General features: G+C 43.1%; 1 protein-coding gene across 1 annotated transcript in view; it reads left to right on the top strand.

Annotated features, from left to right (window-relative positions):
• The first annotated feature begins 391 nt into the window (after positions 1 to 391).
• Positions 392 to 22,141, top strand: part of ccdc28a (coiled-coil domain containing 28A) — a 49,969-nt gene continuing 28,219 nt past the window's right edge. The window contains exons 1-2 of the mRNA XM_072265794.1: positions 392 to 633; positions 19,311 to 19,481. Of these exons, the coding sequence (XP_072121895.1) occupies positions 19,330 to 19,481 (152 nt within the window). The 5' untranslated portion in view covers positions 392 to 633; positions 19,311 to 19,329. The remainder of the gene's footprint in view (positions 634 to 19,310; positions 19,482 to 22,141) is intronic.

The following is a 22,141-nucleotide window of genomic DNA, read 5'->3' as shown; positions in this document are numbered from 1 at the left end:
ATTGTGTACGATCGTGAGATATATTCAACATGCCAACCAGGTACAGGGTGACATTTCGTGCGCAGTTTAAATTTCTTTACGCGCTCGTCGCAAAAGATGTGTGCGCGCGCACACACCTTGAATGTTGCTGTGCTTTCCTAATATTTGCTTCCAGACATAAAACTGAATTCAATGTCATTCTACCCTTCCGAAATCCACTCAGATAAAACGCTATATGACCTCTCGTTTCCAAAATATCATTCAAACGCGCTATTACCGTGCGTTCCATAAGTGTTCAGGGTGCTCTCTGGGAGTTATAGTTCTTCTAATGCTGATCGGCATCGACGCTGAGGAGACCGGAACTGCAACTCCCAGCATGCCGGCAAGCGGACACACTTCCGGTAGATGTGGACCGTCAGCGCCATGGCAACGGGCGGCCTGGTCGAGTGATCCAGGGATTGGGCGCCGGGATGTTCGAGTTCGGCTCGTCCGATTATTGCTAACGCGCGTCCTCTGGCTGACTCGTGATATCCAAGCTCAGGCTCCTTCACTTCGCCCCTTCCCGTCGTTTAGTCTACCGGACGCAACGACCTCCGGAGTCTGCTGTCCCATGGCTCTGCTTCCTCTGCTGATATAGACAGGACGTGTCCCCTGGTAAGGACGGAGCTCTGCTTGCATGCCATTTAATTGGGGGAGCTAGGAAGAAAAGAAACTATACAAATCACCGTTCCTCGGCATCCTATTGACCGTCAAAACACTTTTACTTAGGTTCAGAATCAGGTTTATTATTGCTGACATATAACGTGAAATTTGTTGTGTTATGGCAACAGTACGGTGTAAACCATAAAATTACAATAAGTTACAAAGAATAAATAGTGCAAATAGAAAGAGTGTTCATGGACCATTTAGAAATCTGATTGCCGAAGGGAGGAAACTTCCTGAAACATTGAATGTGTGTTTTGGGGCTCCTGTTCCTTCTCCTCGATGGCATTAACTAGAAGAGGGCATGACCCAGATGGTGAAGGATGCTGCCTTGATCAGATGGTGATCCTCCTTGAGGCACCATTTCCTGAAGAAGTCCTCAAATGTGGGGAGGGTTGTGCCATGATGGAGCTGGGTGAGTTTGCGTCCTCTTGTGATCCTGTGCATTGGAGCCACCATACCAGATGCTGATACAACCAGTCAGAAGTAATGCAGAAGGCAGCTTACCAAAGGCTGGTGATGAAAACTGTCATGGCCAGTTGACATTTTCTATGTGTCAGAGCAACAACTCCAATATACTGGGTTCCACTGCTTGGATTGAGGGTGTGCATAAGTTCTTGTACTTAATGTCTTTGGTGAAAGGGTTATGGCAATAATAAGGATGGTGTTCCACATATTTCTGGCTGTATGTATTTCTGTTTATTGCCTTTGCTATTTAAAAGCCTTATTGGCATTGGGAAATGAACCTGGTCAGGTGTCAGGTCTGTCAGTAGGAGAGCATTTTGGAGATAGTGATCATAATTCTGTCTCCTTTACAATAGCATTGGAGAGAGATAGGAACAGACAAGTTAGTTTAATTGGAGTAAGGGGAATTATGAGGCTATCAGGCAGGAAATTGGAGGCTTAAATTGGAAACAGATGTTCTCAGGGAAAAGTACGGAAGAAATGTGGCATATATTCAGGGGATATTTGTGTGGAGTTCCGCATAAGTACATTCCAATGAGACAGGGAAGTTATGGTAGGGTACAGGAACCGTGGTGTACAAAGGCTGTAATAAGTCTAGTCAAGAAGAAAAGAAAAACATACAAAAGGTTCAGAGAGCTAGGTAATGTTAGAGATCTAGAAGATTATAAGGCTAATAGGAAGGAGCTTATGAAGTTAATTAGGAGAGCCAGAAGGGGTCATGAGAAGGCCTTGGCGGGCAAGATTAAAGAAAATACCAAGGCATTCTACAAGTATGTGAAGACCAGGAGGATAAGAGGTGAAAAAATAGGACTAATCAAGTGTGATAGTGGGAAAGTGTGTATGGAACCGGAGGAACTAGCAGAGGTACTTAATGAATACTTTACTTCAGTATTCACTATGGAAAAGGATCTTAGTGATTGTAGTGATGACTTGCAGCAGACTGAAAAGCTTGAGCATGTAGATATTAAGAAAGAGGATGTGCTGTAGCTTTTGGAAAGCACCAAGTTGGATAAGTCGCCGGGACCGGATGTGATCTACCCCAGGCAACTGTGGGAGGCGAGAGAGGAAATTGCTGAGCCTATGGTGATGATCCTTGCATCATCAATGGGGATGGGAGAGGTTCTGGAGGATTGGAGGGTTGTGGATGTTGTTCCTTTATTCAAGAAAGGGAGTAGAGATAGCCCAGGAAATTATAGATCAGTGAGTTGTACCTCAGTGTTTGGTAAATTGATGGAGAAGATCCTGAGAGGCAGGATTTATGAATGTTTGGTGAGGTATAATATGATTAGGAGCAGTCAGCATGGCTTTGTCAAGGGCAGGTCATGCCTTACAAGCCTGACTGAATTTTTTGAGGATGTGACTGAACACATTGATGAAGGAAGAGCAGTAGATATAGTGTATATGGATTTCAGCAAGGCATTTGATAAGGTACCCCATGCAAGGTTTATTGAGAAAATATGGAGACATGGGATCCAAGGGGACATTGCTTTGTGGATCCAGAACTGGCTTGCCCACAGAAGGCAAAGAGTGGTTGTAGACTTGTCATATTCTGCATGGAGGTCGATCACCAGTGGAGTGCCTGAGGGATCTGTTCTGGGACCCTTACTCTTCATGATTGTTATAAATGACCTGGATGAGGAAGTGGAGGGATGGGTTAGTAAATTTGTTGATGACACAAAGGTTGGAGGTGTTGTGGATAGTGTGGAGGGCTGTCAGAGGTTACAGCGGGACATTGATAGGATGCAAAACTGGGCTGAGAAGTGGCAGATGGCGTTCAACCCAGATAAGTATGAAATGGTTCATTTTGGTAGGTCAAATATGATGGCAGAATATAGTATTAATGGTAAGACTCTTTGGCAGTGTGGAGGATCAGAGGGATCTTGAGGTCCAAGTCCATAGGATGCTCAAAGCAGCTGCGCAGGTTGACTCTGTGGTTAAGAAGGCGTATGGTGTATTGGCCTTCAGCAATCGTGGAATTGAATTTAGGAGCTGAGAAGTAATGTTGCAGCTATATAGGACCCTGGTCAGACCCCACCTAGGACCCTGGTCAGACCACACTTGGAGTACTGTGCTCAGTTCTGGTTGCCTGACTACGGGAAGGATGTGGAAGCCATAGAAAGGGTGCAGAGGATATTTACAAGGACATTGCCTGGATTGGGGAGCATGTCTTATGAGAATAGGTTGAGTGAACTTGGCCTTTTCTCCTTGGAGCGACGGAGGATGAGAGGTGACCTGATAGAGGTGTATAAGATGATGAGAGGCATTGATCGTGTGGATAGTCAGAGGCTTTTTCCCAGGGCTGAAATGGTTGCCACAAGAGGACACAGGTTTAAGGTGCTGGGGAGCAGGTACAGAGGAGATGTCAGGGGTAAGTTTTTAACTCAGAGTGGTGAGTGCGTGGAATGGGCTGCCGGCAACGGTGGTGGAGGTGGATACGATAGGGTCTTTTAAGAGACTCTTAGACAGGTACATGGAGCTTAGTAAAATAGAGGGCTATGGGTAAGCCTGGTAATTTCTAAGGTAGGGACATGTTCGGCACAACTCTGTGGCCAAAGGATCTGTATTGTGCTGTAGGTTTTCTATGTTTCTGTGTAAAAGCCCATCTAAATACCTCTATGGTGTACCTGATCCTACCACCTCCTCTGGTAAAAGATAATTGACCTGAAATGTTTTTCTGCTCAATGGCTCAATGAACACATTAAGAAGGTGCTTGATGACAGAGATGAACCAAAACTTCACCCTTTCTGATGAAAGGGCTAGGAGTAGATCCCTGATGATGGTGTCATGTTGAAGGTAGTGGAAATTATATTGAATGTAGAGAGTGGTGGGCTGGAAGGTGACAGAAAGGGAAACCCTATCCTTCCTGTGGGTGGGAGGAGAAGTGTTGAGGGCAGAAGTGCAGGAAATGGAAAAGATGTGGTTAAGAGCCCTGCTAACTGCATTTGCTGGGGGAAGTCACAGTTAAGGATAAAGGAAAACCTCCTCAGAACAGATACAATATTTCTAGGGAGAACAGAATTGGAGGCGAACAGAGGTTCCCAATCTGGGCTTCACAGGCCCCTCAGTTAATGACAAGGCTCATTGGCATAAAAAAGCTTTGGAACCCTTGCAAATAGAGTGGGAGGAATTATAGTCAAAATAAATGCTGGAGAGACTTTTGATATGGTTTATAATGGTGTTCCTATTGAGAATCCGGCCTTTTTCTTTGCTTTGGTTGTTGATCTTAAAAGCTCGCTCTGCTTTGATTTTTTTTTTATTTCCAGCACCCGCAGATTGTTTCTTCATATTGTCTTGAGAGCTTGCTGAATTTGTAACACTATTGATCTTTTCCCCTTACCCCCCATGTTTATAAAGCTTGAATCCAACTGTAACTATATTATATGTACTTTGACTTCATAACCTTTAGGAAAGACTGTTTCAATACAAGTCTGACTTGCACTATTGTAGTCCCACAGTAATTAAGAATGACTAGACCAGTGAATTTGTTGCTTTGCTCCATAGTCCAGGAAATCTGTTTAGTTAGATGGATGAAGAATGTGGCTGCTGCTTTTCAGTCCTCTGCCTTTGCAGAAGAAACCTGCACTCAAAAAAAAAAAAAAAAATCCTCACTATCTCAAGATATCCCTAAGTATTTTACATTACTAAAGAACTTTAAAAGAATAGAGCAGGTGGGTCACCTGCCCATCACCTCTGCCTCCTCCTTCTCTTTCTTCCCTGGTCCACTCTCCTCTCCTATCAGATTCCTTCTTCAGCTCTTCACCTGTTCCAGCTATCACCTCTCAGCTTCTTACTTCATCCACCTCTCCTCTATCCTTCCACCTCCCCTCCTCCTCACCTGGTCTCACCTTTCACCTGTCAGTTTGTACTCCTTCCCCTCCCCGCTCCCATATGCTGTCTGCTTCCCCCTTCCTTTCCAGTCCTGATGAGGGGTCTCGATGTGAAATATCTTTTGTTTATTCCTCTCTATGAATGTTGCCTGACTTGTTGAGTTCCTTCAGCACTTAGAGTGTGTGTGTGTGTGTGTGTGTGTGTGTGTGATTCAAGATTTCCAGCACCTGTGGAATATCTTGTGTCTAGAATCAGTTTTACTATTATTGCCATGTCATGAAATTTGTTGGTTTGTGCCAGCAAGACATAAAAAGCCACTATACATTAAAATACAGAATGCAAAAGAGGAACAGTGAGGTAGTGCTCTTGTGTTCATTAAATGTTCAGAAATTTGATGGAAGAGGGGAAGAATCTCTTCCTAAAAGGATGAGAGTGTGTCTTTAGGCTCCTGTATCTCCTCCCTGAATGAGAAAAGGGCATGTCCTGGATGGTGAGTCCACTCTTTCCATCTTCCAGTTCCTGGCTTCCTCCAACTCTCTCACTAGTGGGTGTGTGTGCCATCGAGAGTGTGAATATAGACTGCTCCTTCTCCACCTACTTGACTTAACTGCCAATAGAATAGCAGTACGTAATATCAGTGCTCTTAAAAGAGGTTTTCAAAGTCCAAAGTAATTTTATTATCAAAGTACATATATAATCTTTCAAGAATCACCAGATCTTGAAATGGTTCCACAAGACTGGAAAATTGCAAATGTCAGTCTACCCTTCAAGGAGGGAGAGAGACAGAAGAAAGGAAACTACAGGCCAGTTAGTCTGGCCTCAGTGATTGGGAAAATCTCGGAGTCGATTACCAGAGTACCAGTCAGTACCAGAGTATTTGGAGGCACATGATAAAATAGGCTGTAGTCGGCATGGTTTCCTCAGGGGAAAATCTTGCCTGACAAATCTGTTGGAATTCTTTGAAGGAATAACAAGCAGCATAGACAAAGGAGAATCTGGATTTTGTGTACTGGACTTTCAAAAGGCCTTTGGCAAGGTGCCACACATGAGGCTGCTTAACAGGCTATGATCCCGTGCTATTACAGGAAAGGTGCTAGCACAGATCTAGCATTGGTTGATTGGCAGGATGCAGAATGGGAATAAAGGGAGCCTTTTCTGGCTGGTGCCAGTGCTGACTGGTGTTCCACAGGGGTCTGTGTTGGGACCAATTCTTTTTATGTTATTTGTCAATGTTTTGGATGATGGAATTGATGGCCTTGTTACAAAGTTTGCAGACAATATGAAGATGGGTGGAGGGGGCAGATAGTTTTGAAGTAAAGAGGCTACAGAAGGACTTAGATTAGGAGATGGTCAAAGAAATGGCAGATGGAATAGTGTCGGGAAGCATATGGTCATGCACTTTGGTAGAAGAAATGAAAAGGTTGATTATTTTCTCAATGAAGAGAAAATACAAAAAAACTGTGGTGCAAAGGGACTTGGAAGTCCTTGTGCAGGATTCCCTAAAGGTTAATTTGCAGGTTGAACCTGCAGTGAGGAGGGCAAATGCAATGTTAGCATCCATTTCAAGAGGACTAGAATAAAAGTAAGGATGTGATGTTGAAACTTTATAAAGCACTGGTGAGTCCTCACAGAGTATTCTGAGCAGTTTTGGGCCTCTTAGAAAGGATGTGCTGAAACTGGAGAGGGTTCAAAGGAGGTTCATGAACATAATGCCAGAATTGAATGGCTTCTCATATGAAGAGCGTTTGATGGTTTTGGGCCTGTATTCACAGGGATTCAGAAGAATGAGGGGTGACCTCATTGAAACCTGCCAAATAGTAAAAGGCCTTGATAGAATGGGTGTGGCCTTTTATAATAGAGATGAGGAATTTCTTTAGCCAGAGAGTGGTGAATCCATGGAATTCTTTACCATAAGCAGCTATAGAGGCCAAGTTTTTATGTATATTTAAGGCAGAGGTTGATAGATTCTAGTTTGGTCAGGGCATGAAAGAATATGGGCAAAGGCAGGAGATCGGGACTAAGGGGAAAATTGGATCAGCCATGATGAAATGACAGAGCAGACTCGATGGGCCAAATGGCCTAATTCTGCTCCTATATCTTATGCTCTTATGTACAAGCCTGATATTTGTTTTCTTGCAGGTGTACTCAGTTAATCCAAGAACAATAATAGAATCAATGAAAGACTGCACCCAGTAGGGCGGACAAACAACCAGTATGCAAAAGACAAGAAACTGAGCAAACACAAAAGGGAAAATAATAAGAATAAGTAATCAATAAATATCTCAAGCTGCTTGGATGGAGTACTGACATTGTAGAAGGTTTAAATAATTGCCATTGTATAGATTAATTAGTATATTTTTTTTTCTGGTGCAAAAATCTGTTTTAGAGTGTAAGAGACCTGAACTAAACACATCCTAAAATCTTAACTACAGTAGGAAAATGTTCAATCAAATGGTGGCAATTTATAAGAGAGGCACAGTAGCTTAGTGGTTAATATAATGTTTGCTGCTGTGTGAATGGCGACAGATCTGCTGCAATCACTTACTGAAGCAACAGGTCCACCGCAGATGCTATCTCATTGGCTCTTCACACAACCCTGGAACTTCCGGACAGCAAAGATGCATACATCAGGATGCTCTATCAATTACAGGTCGGCATTTAACACCATCATTCCCTCAAAGCTAATCAGTTAACTCAAGACCTGGGGCCCCCTTGTGCAATTGAATCCTGGATTTCCTCAGTTGTAGACCCCAGTCAGTTCAGATTGGCAAAAACATCTCTACAATCTCCATCAGCACAGGGCTGTGTGCTTAGCCCCCTGCTCTACTCGCTTTACACCTATGACCATGTGACTAAGTAGAGCTCCAACACCATATACAAGTTTGCTGACGACACAACCATTGTGAGCTGTATCAAAGGGGGTGATGACTCAGCACACAGGAGGGAGATTGAAAACTTGGCTGAGTGGTGTAATAACAGCATCCTCACAGTCAATGTCAATAAGACCAGGGAACTGATTGTAGACTTCAGGAGAGGGGAGCTAAAGGTCCATGAGCCAGTAATCATCTGAGGATCAGAGGTGGAGAGTGTCAGTAACTTTAAATTCCTGGGTGTAACTATCTCAGAGGGCCTGTCCTGGACCCATCATATACTGTAAATATTATTGCAAAGAAAGCACGACAGAGCCTCTACTTGAGGAGTTTATGGAGATTCGGCATGTCATTGAAAGCCGTGGCAAAGTTCTAGAGATGTATGGTGAAAAGTTTGCTGACTGGCTGCATTACGGCCTGATATGGGAACACTAATGCCTTTGAGCGGAAAATCCTACAAAAGGTAGTGGATTCAGCCCAGTATATCACGGGTAAAACCCTCCCAATCATTGAGCACATCTACATGAAACGATGCCGTAGAAGAGCAGCATCCATCATCAATGATCCTCACCGCCTAGGCCATGCTCTTTTCTCACTGGTGTCATCAGGTAGAAGGCGACAGTAACTTAAATAACCACATATTATAACAATGGTGTGCAGAAGAGATTCTCTGAGCACACAACTCGTATCTCGAAGTGGATGGGCTACAACAGCCATGAACATTAACTCAGTGACCTCTTTATTGGGTTACTAGAGGTACTGCATAAACTGGCCACTGAGTGTACTTGATGTGTTTCAAATTTTCCTTTTGCAGCCTTGAATCCCCATTTTTATTCCTGCTACTCTGTTCTAACCAAGTTTTTTCAATGAGTGTCATCTCTGTCAATGCAGAACTTTAAAAAAGAGTCTTGAGGGAGTCTGCTTACTGCCCGTCAGGTCAATCCTACCCACATTCCAAAGACGTATGGTTAGGGTTAGTGAGCTTTGGGCATACCCTGTTGGCTTTAGAAGCATGACGACACCATCCACTTGAAGATTGGACGTGTTGTGTGTTCAGGCACACCACTGTTGCAACGCGGCCTGACCCCCATACAATCCCTGCTGATTTGATTTGATGCAAGTGACGTATTTCACAGGATGTTTTGATGTACTGTATATGGGACAAATAAAGTTAATCTAATCTTTAAAAATCTTTATCTCCCCATCCCCATGCATATCCTGTAACCCATTCAAAATCAGATTTATTATCACTGCCTCATATGATGTGAAATTTGTTGTTTCTCTCACATGCCCAATAAGTTTCTCCAGAGTATCTCACCAGTCACCCAACCTAGGGGTTATTTATAGTAGCTAATTAGTACTAGACCATTGGGACACCCTTTGAGAGAAGGGTAGTGCAGTCTGATGTGACCAGAATGAACATTAAATTTTCCTGAATGCTATTGGTATTGCTTTGCTTTGGAAACTGAAGTAGTAAACCTCAAGTTTATTAAAGAAGAACGCCATCCAGGACATCTCAAATGTCCTCTTTCTTTAAGGATCATGGTTTCCCTTCTGCCGTCATCAATGATGCCCTCACCTGCATCTCCCCCATTTCCCGCACTTTGGCCCTCACGCCATCCTCCCGTCACCACAACAGGGACAGAGTTCCCCTTGTCCTCATCTACCACCGCACCAGCCTCCAGATCCAGCACGTTATCCTCCGCAACTTCCGCCACCTTCAACAGGACCCCACCACTAAGCACGTCTTGCCCTCTCCACTCCCTCCGCTTTCCGCAGGGATCAGTCCCTCCATGACTCCATGATCCACAAGTCCCTCCCCACGGTTCTCCCACCCGGCACTTATCCCTGTAAACGTAAGTGCTACACCTGTCCCTACACCTCCTCTTTTGCCACCATTCAGGGCCTGAAACAGTCCTTCCAGGTGAGGCAACACTTCACTTGTGAGCCTGTTGGGGTCACCTATTGCATCCAGTGCTCCTGGTGCGGACTCCTCTACATCAGAGAAACCCGACACAGATTGGGGGGGCTGCTTTGTTGAGCACCTCTGTTCCATCCACCACAACAGACAGGAGCTCCTGGTTGCCACCCACTTCAACTCCGCTTCACATTCCCATTCAGATATGTCCGTACATGGCCTCCTCTACTGCCATGATGAGGCTAAACTCAGGTTGGAGGAGCAACACCTCATATACCGTCTGGGTAGTCTCTAGCCCTTGGGCATGAACATTGATTTCTTCAACTTCTGGTAATTCCCTCCCACTCCCTTCCCCCATCTCTGTTTCACTCTGCCCCCTCCCCCAGCTGCCTATCACCTCCCTCATGGTTCCGCCTCCTTCTACTACCCATTGTGCTTTCCCCTATTCCTCCTTCACCTTTCCTGCCTTTCCCCTTCCCCACCCCTTTATCTTTTCCCTTACTGGTTTTTCACCTGGAACCTACCAGGCTTCTCCTTCCCACCCTCCCCCCACCTCCTTTATAGGGCTTCTGCCTCCTTCCTCTTCAGTCCTGACGAAGGGTTCCGACCCGAAACGTTGACTGATCATTTCCATGGATGCTGCCCAACCTGCTGAGTTCCTCCAGCGTGTTGTAAGTGTTGCTCTTGTGCCTCTCGTTGTCATTCTAGAGACGTGCAGCCCATTCATCCCCCATCTCTTCATCTGTTCTGCTGTTTATTGTTTGTCTCTGATCCTGGAGACGTGCATGCCTCTCCTCCTCTGTCTCTTCTTCTCTCATCTTTTTTTGTCCTGATTCTTTGATCCTGGAGTCGTGTGGCCCTGGCCTCATCCGATCCTTGTTCTCTCCCTCTCCTTGCCGCTTCCCGATGACGTTTGGTGTCATCTCTTGACCATAATGTCCCTGTTCCCTTTCCACGCGGCATAATTATGCTGACTATTTTTTTTACCCTAATGGTGGATAGAAGATACGAAGCACTAACACCAAAGGATGCTGATTATTCTTGATGATGTGGTTGGCGCTCTCCTAAATGGATATGATATTGTCACCGCTGTCCTTTGACTGCAGCAAAGGGTTTTATGGGTGTCTCGGAGTACGTCATTACAATAAGATTTAATGATCTCTTATCGATGGGTGGCACATGCTGATGGTGATAATTAGCAGAATGTGACCCCATGAAATAGAGCTGCCCTGCCCTTTTACTCCGGTAGGTGCCGCTGCTGAGGCTGGCCGTGTGCATGCGTCGGGCTGTCGCGTCCCGATTTCCATGATGGCCGACTGGGTCTCGGGTGAAAGCCAGCCTGTTGATTATTGGTGAATGAGCAATTTTATACGAATATATAACCCTGAACTTTGCCTGCATTCTGTAAGTTAGCGCATTTTAATTTGATTTAGCCAAAAAAAGTGCCGCTGTAATGCACCGTTTGCGCTAATTGGAGGTCACAAGCAGACAGACAGAGCATGAGGGTTTTAGTAGTATGTAGATAACAGCCAGATGTGTTTGTGATATGGGAAGGCTCTGCATTCCCTGCAGGAAACCCATTAGAATCAGGTTTAATATCACTAGTATATGTCATGAAATACGTTGTTTTGCACCAGTAGTACCTTGCAATACATAATTAAAAATCTATAAATTATGATAAGAAAGAAATATGGAAAAAAATAGTGAAAAAGAAAGCAAAAAAAAATAGTGAGGTAGTGTACATGGGTTCATTGCCTATTCAGAAATCTGATGACAGAGGGGAAGAAACTGTTCCTAAAATGTTGAGTGTGTGTCTTCAGACTCCTGGATCTCCACCTCGACGGTAGCAATGAGAAGAGGGCATATTCTGGGTGATGGGAGTCCTATTAAGGATGCCACATTTTTTAAGGTGGCATCAGTCATTAAAGAACTCTCATCCACAAGAACATATAAACTACAACAGATAGTACCTAAGTCAGGATTGAACCCAGTAATTGTCGCTGTAAGACAGTGTCATTGCCTGCTATGCTATTCTGTTACCCGGTGACTGATTTTCCATGGGGCAGGGAAGAGCCAGATTTGTGTTTAAAAGATTTGATCTTTCCTTGTCAGGCAATAACAATGACAGATCTAGATTATATCTCCTGTAGGGCAAAAACCAGCTTTGGCCTCTTTATTGATATTTATTGCTTGTTGGAATATATATGTATATGTAGACTCGACAACTTGTTCTTATAATATTATTTTGATTTGCGCAATTTGTCTGTTGTTTGTCAGTCTTTGTTTTTTTTATAGTTAACAGAATCAGGATTGGGTTTAATGTCACCAGCATATGTCGCGAAATTTATTAACTTTGTGGCAGCAAGGCAAAGCAATACATAATAATAGAGAGAAAAAGAAAACTGTGAATTACAGTTTTTTATATGTTAAATTAAATAAGTAGTGCAAAAAAGGAAATTAAAAAAAAGTAGTGATGTAGTGTTCATCGGTTCAATGTCCATTCACAATTTGGATGGCAGTAGGGAAGAAGTTGTTCCTGCATTGTTGAGTTTGTGCCTTCAGTACCTCCTTTCTGATGGTAGCAATGAGAAGAGGGCATGTTCTGGATGATGGGGGTCCTTAATGATGGACATTAACAGTGCTGCTGAGCAGAGAGATCTTGGGGTGCAAGTTCATAGCTCCTTGAAATTGACTACACAGGTCGAGAGGGTGGTTAAGAAGGCTTATGGAATGTTTGTTCTATTTATCGAGGCATTGAGTTCAAAAGTCAAGAGGTTATATTGCAACTTTATAGAACTCTGGTTAGGTTACATCTGGAGTTGCATATAGTTCTGGTCGCAGCACTAGAGGGAGGATGTTAAGGCTTTGGAGAAGGTGCAGAAGAGGCTTACCAGGATGCTGCCTGGATTAGAGGCCATGAGAGGTTGGATAAACTTGGGTTGTTTTCTCTGGAAATTCTATGTCAAGCGGAATGTTTGCAAACTCCTAAGGAAGTAGAGGTGCTGCTGTGCTTTCTTCATAATGACACTTGCATGCTGGGTGCAGGACAGATCTTCAGAAATGACAACACTGAGGAATTTAAAGATGTTGACCTCTTCAACTCTGATTTCCTGGACTGGATCATGGACCTCTGGTTTTCTTCTCCTGAATTCAATAATCATCTCCTTGGTCTTGCTGACATTCAATGAGAGGTTGTTGTTATTGTGGCGCCACTTAGCCAGATTTTTGATCTTCCTCCTCTTTGCTGATTCATCACTCCCTTTGATTCAACAGTCAATGGTGTTGTCAGCTAACTTAAATACAGTATTGGAGCTTTGCTTAGCGTCTCAATCATAAGTATAAAGTGAGTAGAGCAGGGGGTTAAGCACACAACCTTGTGGTGCACCTGTGCTGATGGAGATTGTTGAGGAGATGTTGTTGCCAATCAGAACTAATGCGTCTGCAAGTGAGGAAATTGAGGAATCCACTTACACAATCAGACATTGAGACATTTAAGAGACTACTAGACAGGTATATGGAGGAATTTAAGGTGGGGGGGGTTATATGGGAGGCAGGGTTTAAGGGTCGGCACAATATTGTGGGCTGAAGGGCCTATATTGTGCTGTAGTGTTCTATGTTCAAAGTCTTGAAGCTGACTGATTAGATTTGACGGGATGATAGTATTGAATGCCGAGCTGTAATGAATAAAGATGATCTTAATGTACATATGCATCTTCGCTGTTCAGATGTTCCAGGTTTGAATGAACAGCCAATGAGATGGCATCTGCTGTCATCCTGTTGTGATGGTAGGCAAATTAGAGCAGATCAAGCCGGTTCTCAGACAGGAATTGATATGTTTCATCACCAGCCTCTCAAAGCACTTCATCACAGTTGACTTAAGTGCTACTGGATGATATTCACTGAGGCAGGTTACCACATGTCTTCTTTGGCACCAGTATAGTTGAAGGCAGCTTGAAGCAGATGAGTACCTCAGACTGCTGAAGTGAGAAGTGAATACCTAGCCCAGATCAGCACAGGTCTTTAGTATTTGGCCAGATACCCTTTCTGGGCCGGATGCTTTCCATAGGTTCATCCTCCCGAAGGATGCTCTTACATCGACCTCAGAGACTGAAATCACAGGGTCATCGGGGGCTATGGGAGTTTGTGAAGGTGCCTAAATACTTTGATGATCAAAGTGAGCATAAAAGGCATTGAGCTCATCTGGGAGCAAAGCTTTGTTAACTATGTTGCTTGGTTTCATTTTGTATCTCAAGCACCTGTATAACATCGGCTTTTGGCAGCATGTAAGCTGCAGTCAGGGTCATGTAGGGGAACTCTCTTGGTAAGCTGAATGGTTGGCACTTAATTATTAGATGTTCCAGGGCAGAGGAACAAGAATGCGGCAAGACCAAGAGTCAGTATGATTACTGTACTAGGGGACTGTTCAATATGTTAAGTACAAAATCTGTAATCTGACATAAAAGTACATGTTCTCTAATTTTCTCAGATTTACAGTGTTGTAGGCACATCACTTTTCCGGTTTCCTCTCTTCATGAAACTCTGAAAAGAAATGATTAATATGAAGTTATGGCTAAGTTTCAGGTTTATTGTCAGAGGGTAGTTAATTATTTATTTAGAGATACAGTGTGGGATAGGTGCACTGCCCAGTAATCGTAGCCTGACCACAGGACAATTTACAACAACCAATTAACCTACTAACTGGTATGTCTTTGGACTGTGGGAGGGAACCGGAGCACCCAGAGAAAACGATGCAGTCACGGGGAGAATGTACAAATTCCTTGTGGACAGTGCTTCAAGCTAACCACTACACTACAGTGGTGACCAACGGTGTACGGCAAGTAGAGCACAGAACATTACAGCACAGTACAGGCCCTTTGGCCCACAATGTTGTGCCGACCTTTTAATCTACTCTAACCATTCTCTCCATTTTATAGAACATAGAACAGCACAGTACAGGCCTTTCACCCACAAGGTAGAAGTGCTCTGTTATATAGATGTTGAGTATTAGTGAAGGTTTATCAGGAATAGCTTTTCCTACTGTCTAATCACAGAGTAACTTTGGCATAAGATGAAGAAAATAACTTTTGATCCTTTGCCAAAGTTGGCTGTGAGAAGATTGCAAGTCAAGAGAAAGGCAGTGACTGCCAAGTTATATTCTCCCATAACACTTATGATTTAATTGGTCATTAAATGAGTGCTGATTAACCCTTTTACATAGAAACAAGCCATTTGATCAATTTGAACTTTGTCAGCGTTTATGCTCCATAATATCTTCTTCCCCCATTTACTTCACCTCACACAACCCACATTTCCCAATATTTCTCGGTTGCTTATTAACTTCCTTTGATTCAGTATAGTGATAATTACTATTATTTGCAGAGCACTTTTCATACAAAAGCTGTAGTTCAAAGTGCTTTGCAATGGGATAAAGTGCACACATCAAAATAAAGGACAAATTAATGTTAGTTAAAAGCAAGTTTAAATAAATAGGTTTTGAGCTGTTGTGTAAAAGTGTCAATGGAGTCTGCATCTCTTTGTATTATTTATGAATGTTTCCAGTTACTGATTGCGTATACAGTATTTTAAACGTTTGCTATATTACTAGTGAAGTATACTCGATGGGTGAGTGGTCTAATTCTACTCCTATAACTTATGAAGCAGTAAAATTGTTGAAGTGTTGTTTAGTTTCATCAAACCATTGGTGCGTCTTTTACATGTAATTGCTCTGGAACTTCACTGTAGACAATTAAAAGCAAGTGAATACTTGTTCTTGTGTCAATCAGTGCAGGATCCTGAGTCATCCTGGGGTGGAATTTTTAGTGTGGTTCCTGACATCTGATTCTGAACTTGCTATCACATTAACAAAGAATGTCTGGCGGTTTGGAACACAGATTGTTCACTTGATTAGTTGCTTCAAGAAACCAAAGTTTATTAGAACATCACAGAACAATCTTGTAATCTCACAGACTGACTCCAAATTGTTCATTTATTTGATTTAGAAATACAGCATGGTGCAGCACAATTACACCCATTGACCAATTAACACGCAGTGAATTTATATAATTAATTTAATCTTTCAAGTTCAAGTTTATTGTCATTTGAGCATACACGTGTACGCCACCAAGCGAAACAACATTCCTCCAGACCAAGGTGCATAACACATTGGATATAACTCACACACATAACATATAAAGTAATATTACCACAAATAAATTAACAAATAATAAAGTACATATATGACACAAGTTTAAAAAGTAAACGGTATAATGCTACTGGTGCATCATATGTGATGAGATCTGGATGGGGGCAGGGAGTTCCGTAGTCTTACAGCCTGGAGGAGGAAGCTGTTTCTCATCCTAGTAGTTCCTGCCCTAATACTGTGGTATCTCCTGGTTGATGGTTGGGTGGATGGGAGGGATCACTAACAATGCCACTGCCCCTGCCTGTGCAGCGCTCCTGATAAATACCTCCAATGGGTGGAAGAGAGACGCCGATGATCCTCTCAGTAGTCCTCACAATCCTTCGTAGGGCATTGCAGTCAGATGCCTGTTTTTGTTTCATAGGCTTAGACATACAAAGCTGATACTATTGCAGTGAAGTTAATTTGAATTATTAATTTGTGCCAGAACCACAGTTGTAACATTGGTGAATGTGGTAGCTAATATTCACATAGCTACTAGAACGATTACTAGCTTTCATCCTCATGTTAAATCTACCAGTATATCTGATGCTTGCCACTGACTGTAGCAAGAACATTTTTTGTTCTTTCATTCCCTTGTGTATATCAGGTGATCAACAGCCTTTATTTTCAGAAGGTGGTGTTATAGAGCCAGTGGCAGCAGTACTATGCAAAACATAAAAGTGCTATAAATTATAATAAGAAATATGTAGTATTTTCTAAATAATGAAAGAAATAGTGAGGTAGTGTTCACGGGTTTGTATCTGTTCAGAAATGTGATGGCGGAAGGGTAGAAGCTGCTCCTAAAACGATAAGCATGTGTCTTTAGGCTGCTGTATCTTCTCTCTGATGGTAGCAATGAGGAGAGGGCATTTTCTGGCTAGTGGGTGTCCTTCATGATGGACATTGCCTTCTGAGGACATCCGCAGGCTTTAAGGCAGCCTCCGTCACTCTGATGCCCAAGAGAATGATGGTAACTGGTCTAAATGATTACCACCCAGTGGCACTGATTTCAACAGTCATGAAGCCATTTGATTGTATAAAATCTTACGTTCCAGCTACGTTGGACCTTTTCCAGTTTGCCAACTGCTTAAAGCTGTCCGCTGACAATGCGATAGCCTTGGCTATCCACTCTGTCCTGTCCCATGTAGTAAACAATGCCTTATGCCAGGATGTTGGTCATCTACTTCAGCTTGGCATTTAACATGATCATCCCTCAGAGGCTGGTGGGTAAACTGTCCTCGTTGGAATCAACACCCCTGTCTGAAACTGAATCTTGAACTTCTTGACAGAAAGACCCCAGTCAGTCTGAGTTTGCAGCTCCATCACACTGAGCACTGGTGTCCTCGGGGCTGAGCTCAGCCCGCTGCTGTTCACACTACTGACTCACAACTGCATTGCCAGATTCAGCTCAAGCTGCATCTTTAAGCTTGCTGATGATACGACAATGGTTGGCCTCATCAGCAACAATGATGAGTCAGCATAAAGAGAGGCTTGTCAGATGGTGTGAGAACAACAACCTGAGTCTCAACATGGACAAAACAAAACAGATGATTGTGTACTTTGCACATCAATGGCTCTGCTGTGGAGAAAGTGAAGAGCCTTGGTGTGTACATAATGGATGATCTAACCTAGACCTACAACACCTCATTAGTCAAGAAGGCACAGCAGTATCTACACTTTCTGAGGAAATTGAGCTGTGCCAGGCCCCCCACCCCCATTCCAACAGCTTTCTACAGGAGCATCATTGAGAGTGTCCTGTTTGGCTGCATTGTGTGGTACGGAAGCTGCATGGCCTCGGACCACAACACAAAGCAGAAGACAGTAAAAAGCTACCAAGAGGACCAATGGGGTCCCTTTCCCCACTATTTGTGACATTTACTGGGAGCATTGTAGATGAAGGACCTAATGGCCTAATTCTGCTTCTATATCTTATGCTCTTATGTACAAGCATTGTTGAGGATCCATACCGCCCATCCCACCATGTCTTTAACCCACTACCGTCAGGAAGGTGGTAAAGGAGCTTAAGGACTAGGACTGTCAGACTGGGTAACAGCTTCTTCCCTCGGGCTGTGAGACTAGTGAACACCCTGTCACCACCGAGGTCTTGTCACTAGGACACCGAAATGTTTACTGTTTGCCTGTGCAGTGCACTATATGCATTTTGCATTGTATTTTATTAACTTATTTATGGTAATATTTTGGTTTATGTGCCGCAGGCTTTATTGAGATTGGTTCTGTTGTGGATCTATTAGTTAGGATAGTGGTTTGCATGCCATCATGAAGCAATGGTAATATATGGATGAATTTGACCAGGTTGTTGAATTTGAGGAAGGTGCTCAATCATTCCTCTCAGCCTTTGGTGTCAGAGGCTGTAGTGAGGTTGAGAAAGTCCACGTATAGTGGAAGGTTCTGCACCCTGCATTTCTCTTGGCATTGTTGTGCAGTGAAGACCATGTCCACTCTAGCTGGGGAAGAAAATTCACACTGCAGTTCAAGGAGCAGCACCTGTAGTTTCTTAGAAGTTTGTGCAGATTCTGTATGTCATTTAAAACTTTGACAAACTTCGACAGGTACATAGTACAGAGAATGCTGACTGGTTGCGTCATGGCCTGATACAGAAATACCAATGTCCCAGAATGGAAGAGCCTAAAGTGGTAGTGGATACAGCCCAGTTCATGACAGGTAAAACTCTCCCAACCATTGAGCACTTCTATATGGAGCGCTGCCAGATGAAAGCAGTACCTGTCATCCAGGACAGTCTCTCTTCTCACTGCTGCCATCGAGAAGAAGGTACAGCAGCCTTGGGCCCCACACCTCCAGGTTCAGGAACGGGTATTACCCTTCAACCATCAGGCTCTTGAACCAGAGGGGATAACTTCACTCACCCCAACACTGAACTGAAATTCCACAACCTATGGATTCAATTTCAAGGAATGCAAACTCATGTTCTCAATATTATTTATTTACTTATTTATTTTTTGTATTTGTAGTTTGTCTTCTTTTGCACATTGGTTGTTTGTGGGTCTTTGTGTGTAGTTTTTCATTGATTCTATTGTTTTACTGTGAATGCCTGCAAGAAAATGAATTTGAGGGTAGTATCTGGTGATGTATGTGTACTTTGATATTAAGTTTGGTTTGAACTTTGCTATTGTCTCTTGGCATTCCTGATGACTTTACGAAGGTTGACCTCAATTTTGTGTATAGTTCAGGATCACCTTGCTTCCAAGGAAAGAAGTTTAAAGGATTTCAACCCCATTTTTTTTCTGGAATATTTATGAATTGAAGATACCATATGGGTATGAGCTGATGCTTCTCTGGATATTTTTAAGTCTTCTAACATTTGTTTCAATTGTATTCCTATTGGCAGATGCTGAAAAGTCAACAGAATGGAGGAAAAGAAACTGAAACGCAGAAGTCCCAAGACCTCCACAAACCAGCAAGCTCCTTCAGCGGGCAGCAAGAAAAACTTGCTACCCAGTAAAACTCTGGCTTTAAACGCGGGCGGACAGACGACTGCTCCAAGACAGAAGCTGAAAAGGTATAATAACTCTTTTGATACTCCTTGTTGTGATGCGGACATCTGAGCCCACATCCCTTGGGCTTTCTGAGTCACTTCTGAGGCAGCTGAGTCAGTCACTGTGATGTGGATTGAGTTCTGCACACAACAGGCATGCAAGGACAGCAGGCTGCCCTCCCTGGAGGAGTTCGGGACAGCACAATAGCCTAGAGGTTAGCATAACTCTTTAGAGCACCAACTGTATGATCGGAGTTCAATTTGCACCGCTGTCTATATGGTGTTTTGTACCTCCTTCCCGTGACCACGTGGGTTTTCTCTGGGAGTTGCGATTTCCTCCCACGTTCCAAAAAGATGGATGTATGAGTTAGGGTTAGTGTGTTGGGGACATGCACTGGATGCATGTTGACACATGCAGACTTCTCCCAGCACATAAATTCATAAGAAGAATTAGATCATTTGACCCATCTAGTCTGCTCTGCCATTTCAGAAGGATTTATTATCCTCAACCCTGTTCTCCTGCATTCTCCATGTAATTATTGACATCCTGAATAATCAAGAACCCATCAACCTCTGTTTTAAATGTACTCAATGACTTTGCTTTCTCAGCCCTCTGTGACAATAAATTCCATGATGCACTGCCCTCTGGCTGCAGAAATCCCACTTCATTTCTGTTCTCAAAAGACATCCTTCTATTCTAAAGCTTGCCTTCTGGTCCTAGATTCATCCACAATGGAAGCATCCTCTCCACATCCACTCTATCCAGGCCATTCAATATTCAATAGGTTTCAATGAGATCCCCCCCCCCCCCAATTCTCATGAACCTCCTCTGAACCCTCTTCAATGCCAACACATCTTTTCTTAGATAAGAAGCCCAAAGCTGCTCACAATACTCCACTGCGATCTGACCAATGTCTTATACAGCCTCAGTATTATATTCTAGTCCACTCAAAATGAATGCCAACTTTGCATCTGTACTTATCCAGCGAATTAACTTTTAGGAAATCCTGCACAAGGACTCTAAACAGCTCTGATTTTTGAATTTTCTCCCCATTTAGAATATAGTCTATAATCTTTATTCCTTCTACCAAAGTGCACTACTCTATATTTCATCTGCCACTTCTTTGCCTCTTCTCCCAATCTGTCGAATAAGTCCTTCTGCAGTATTTCAGCTTCCTCAACACTGCCTGCCCCTCCATCTATCTACATATTTTCTGCAAACTTGGCCATAAAGCCATCAATTCCGTCATCCAGATCATTGATATATAATGTGAAAAGAAGTGGTCCTAGTACCACCTGGGCGGAAACACCAGTAGTTACCTGCAGCCAACCAGAATATTCTGACGACTCTTTGCGTCTACCAGACAATCTTCTATTCATGCTAGTATCTTTCCTGTAATACCATGGCCTCTTACCTTGTTAATCAGTCTCATGTGCCTCACCTTGTCAAAAGCCTTATGAAAATCCACTTATTCTCCTTTATCTATGCTGCCTGTTATTTCCTCAAATAATTCCAACAGATTTGTCAGGCAAGATTTCTCCTTAAAGAAACAATGCTGACTCTGGCCTACTTTATCATGTGTCTCAAAGTACCCCCTTAATGGATTCCAACATCTATTCAATCACTGAAGTTAGGCCAACTGGCTGATAATTTCCTTTCTTCTAACTCCTCCCTTCTTAGAGTGGAGTGACATTTGCAATTTCCAGTCCTCCAAAACCATGCCAGGATCTATTGATTCTTGAAAGATCATTACTAATGCCTCCATGATCTCTTCAGCTTCCTCTTCCGTAACCCATCTGGCCCAGATGACTTATCTACCTTTAGATTTTTCAGCTTCGCAAACTCATTCTCCTGCCCCCTATCCTCTCTAATTTCTGGCATAGGCTGCTAGAGCTCAAGGCCTGGTGCCAGGCAAATAACCTCTTCCTTAATGTCAACAAGACAAAGGAGATGGTTATCACTTCAGGATTAGAATCAGATTGAATATCAATGGCAAATGTCATGAAATTTGTTAACTTTAATACTTGATAAATACAGAAAAAAAGATCTGAGTTATATTAAGTGTATATATGTCTATTAAAGTGAAGTTAAAATAGGTCATGCAAAAATATCAGAAATGAGAAGTAGTGAGATATGGTCATGGGTTCAATGTCAAATCGCTGAGGGGAACAAGCTGTTCCTGAATCGTTGACTGTGTGCCTTCAGGCTTTTGTACCTCCTTCCCAACAGTAACACTGTGAAGAGGGCATGCCCTGGGTGGTGGGGATCCTTAATGCTGGACGCCACTGAGGCACTACTGCTTGAAGATGTCTTGGATACTGTGGAGGCTTGTATCCATGACAGAGCTGACTAATTTTACAATTTTCTGCAACTTACTTCGATCTCGAGCTGTAACCCCCCCCCCCCCCCAATAACAGATGCTGGTGCAGCCAGTCAGAATGCTCTCCATGGTGTATTTGTAAACTTTTCCAAGTGTTTCAGTTGACAAGCCAAATCTCCTCAAACTCGTAATGAAATATAGCAGCTGTCTTTCCTTCTTTATAGCTGCATCAATATGTTGTGTACAGGTTAGGTCGTCAGAGATATTGACATACAGGAACCTAAAATTGCTCACTCTCCCCACTTCTGATCCTTCTATGTGGATTGGTTTGTGATCCTTCATCTATGCTTCTTGAAGTTCACA

The sequence above is a fragment of the Mobula birostris genome, chromosome 8 (genome assembly GCF_030028105.1).
Source record: "Mobula birostris isolate sMobBir1 chromosome 8, sMobBir1.hap1, whole genome shotgun sequence".
Lineage (NCBI taxonomy): Eukaryota > Metazoa > Chordata > Chondrichthyes > Myliobatiformes > Myliobatidae > Mobula > Mobula birostris.
The sequence above is the reverse complement of the archived record's forward strand: the minus strand, read 5'-3'. Positions and strand labels throughout refer to the sequence as shown.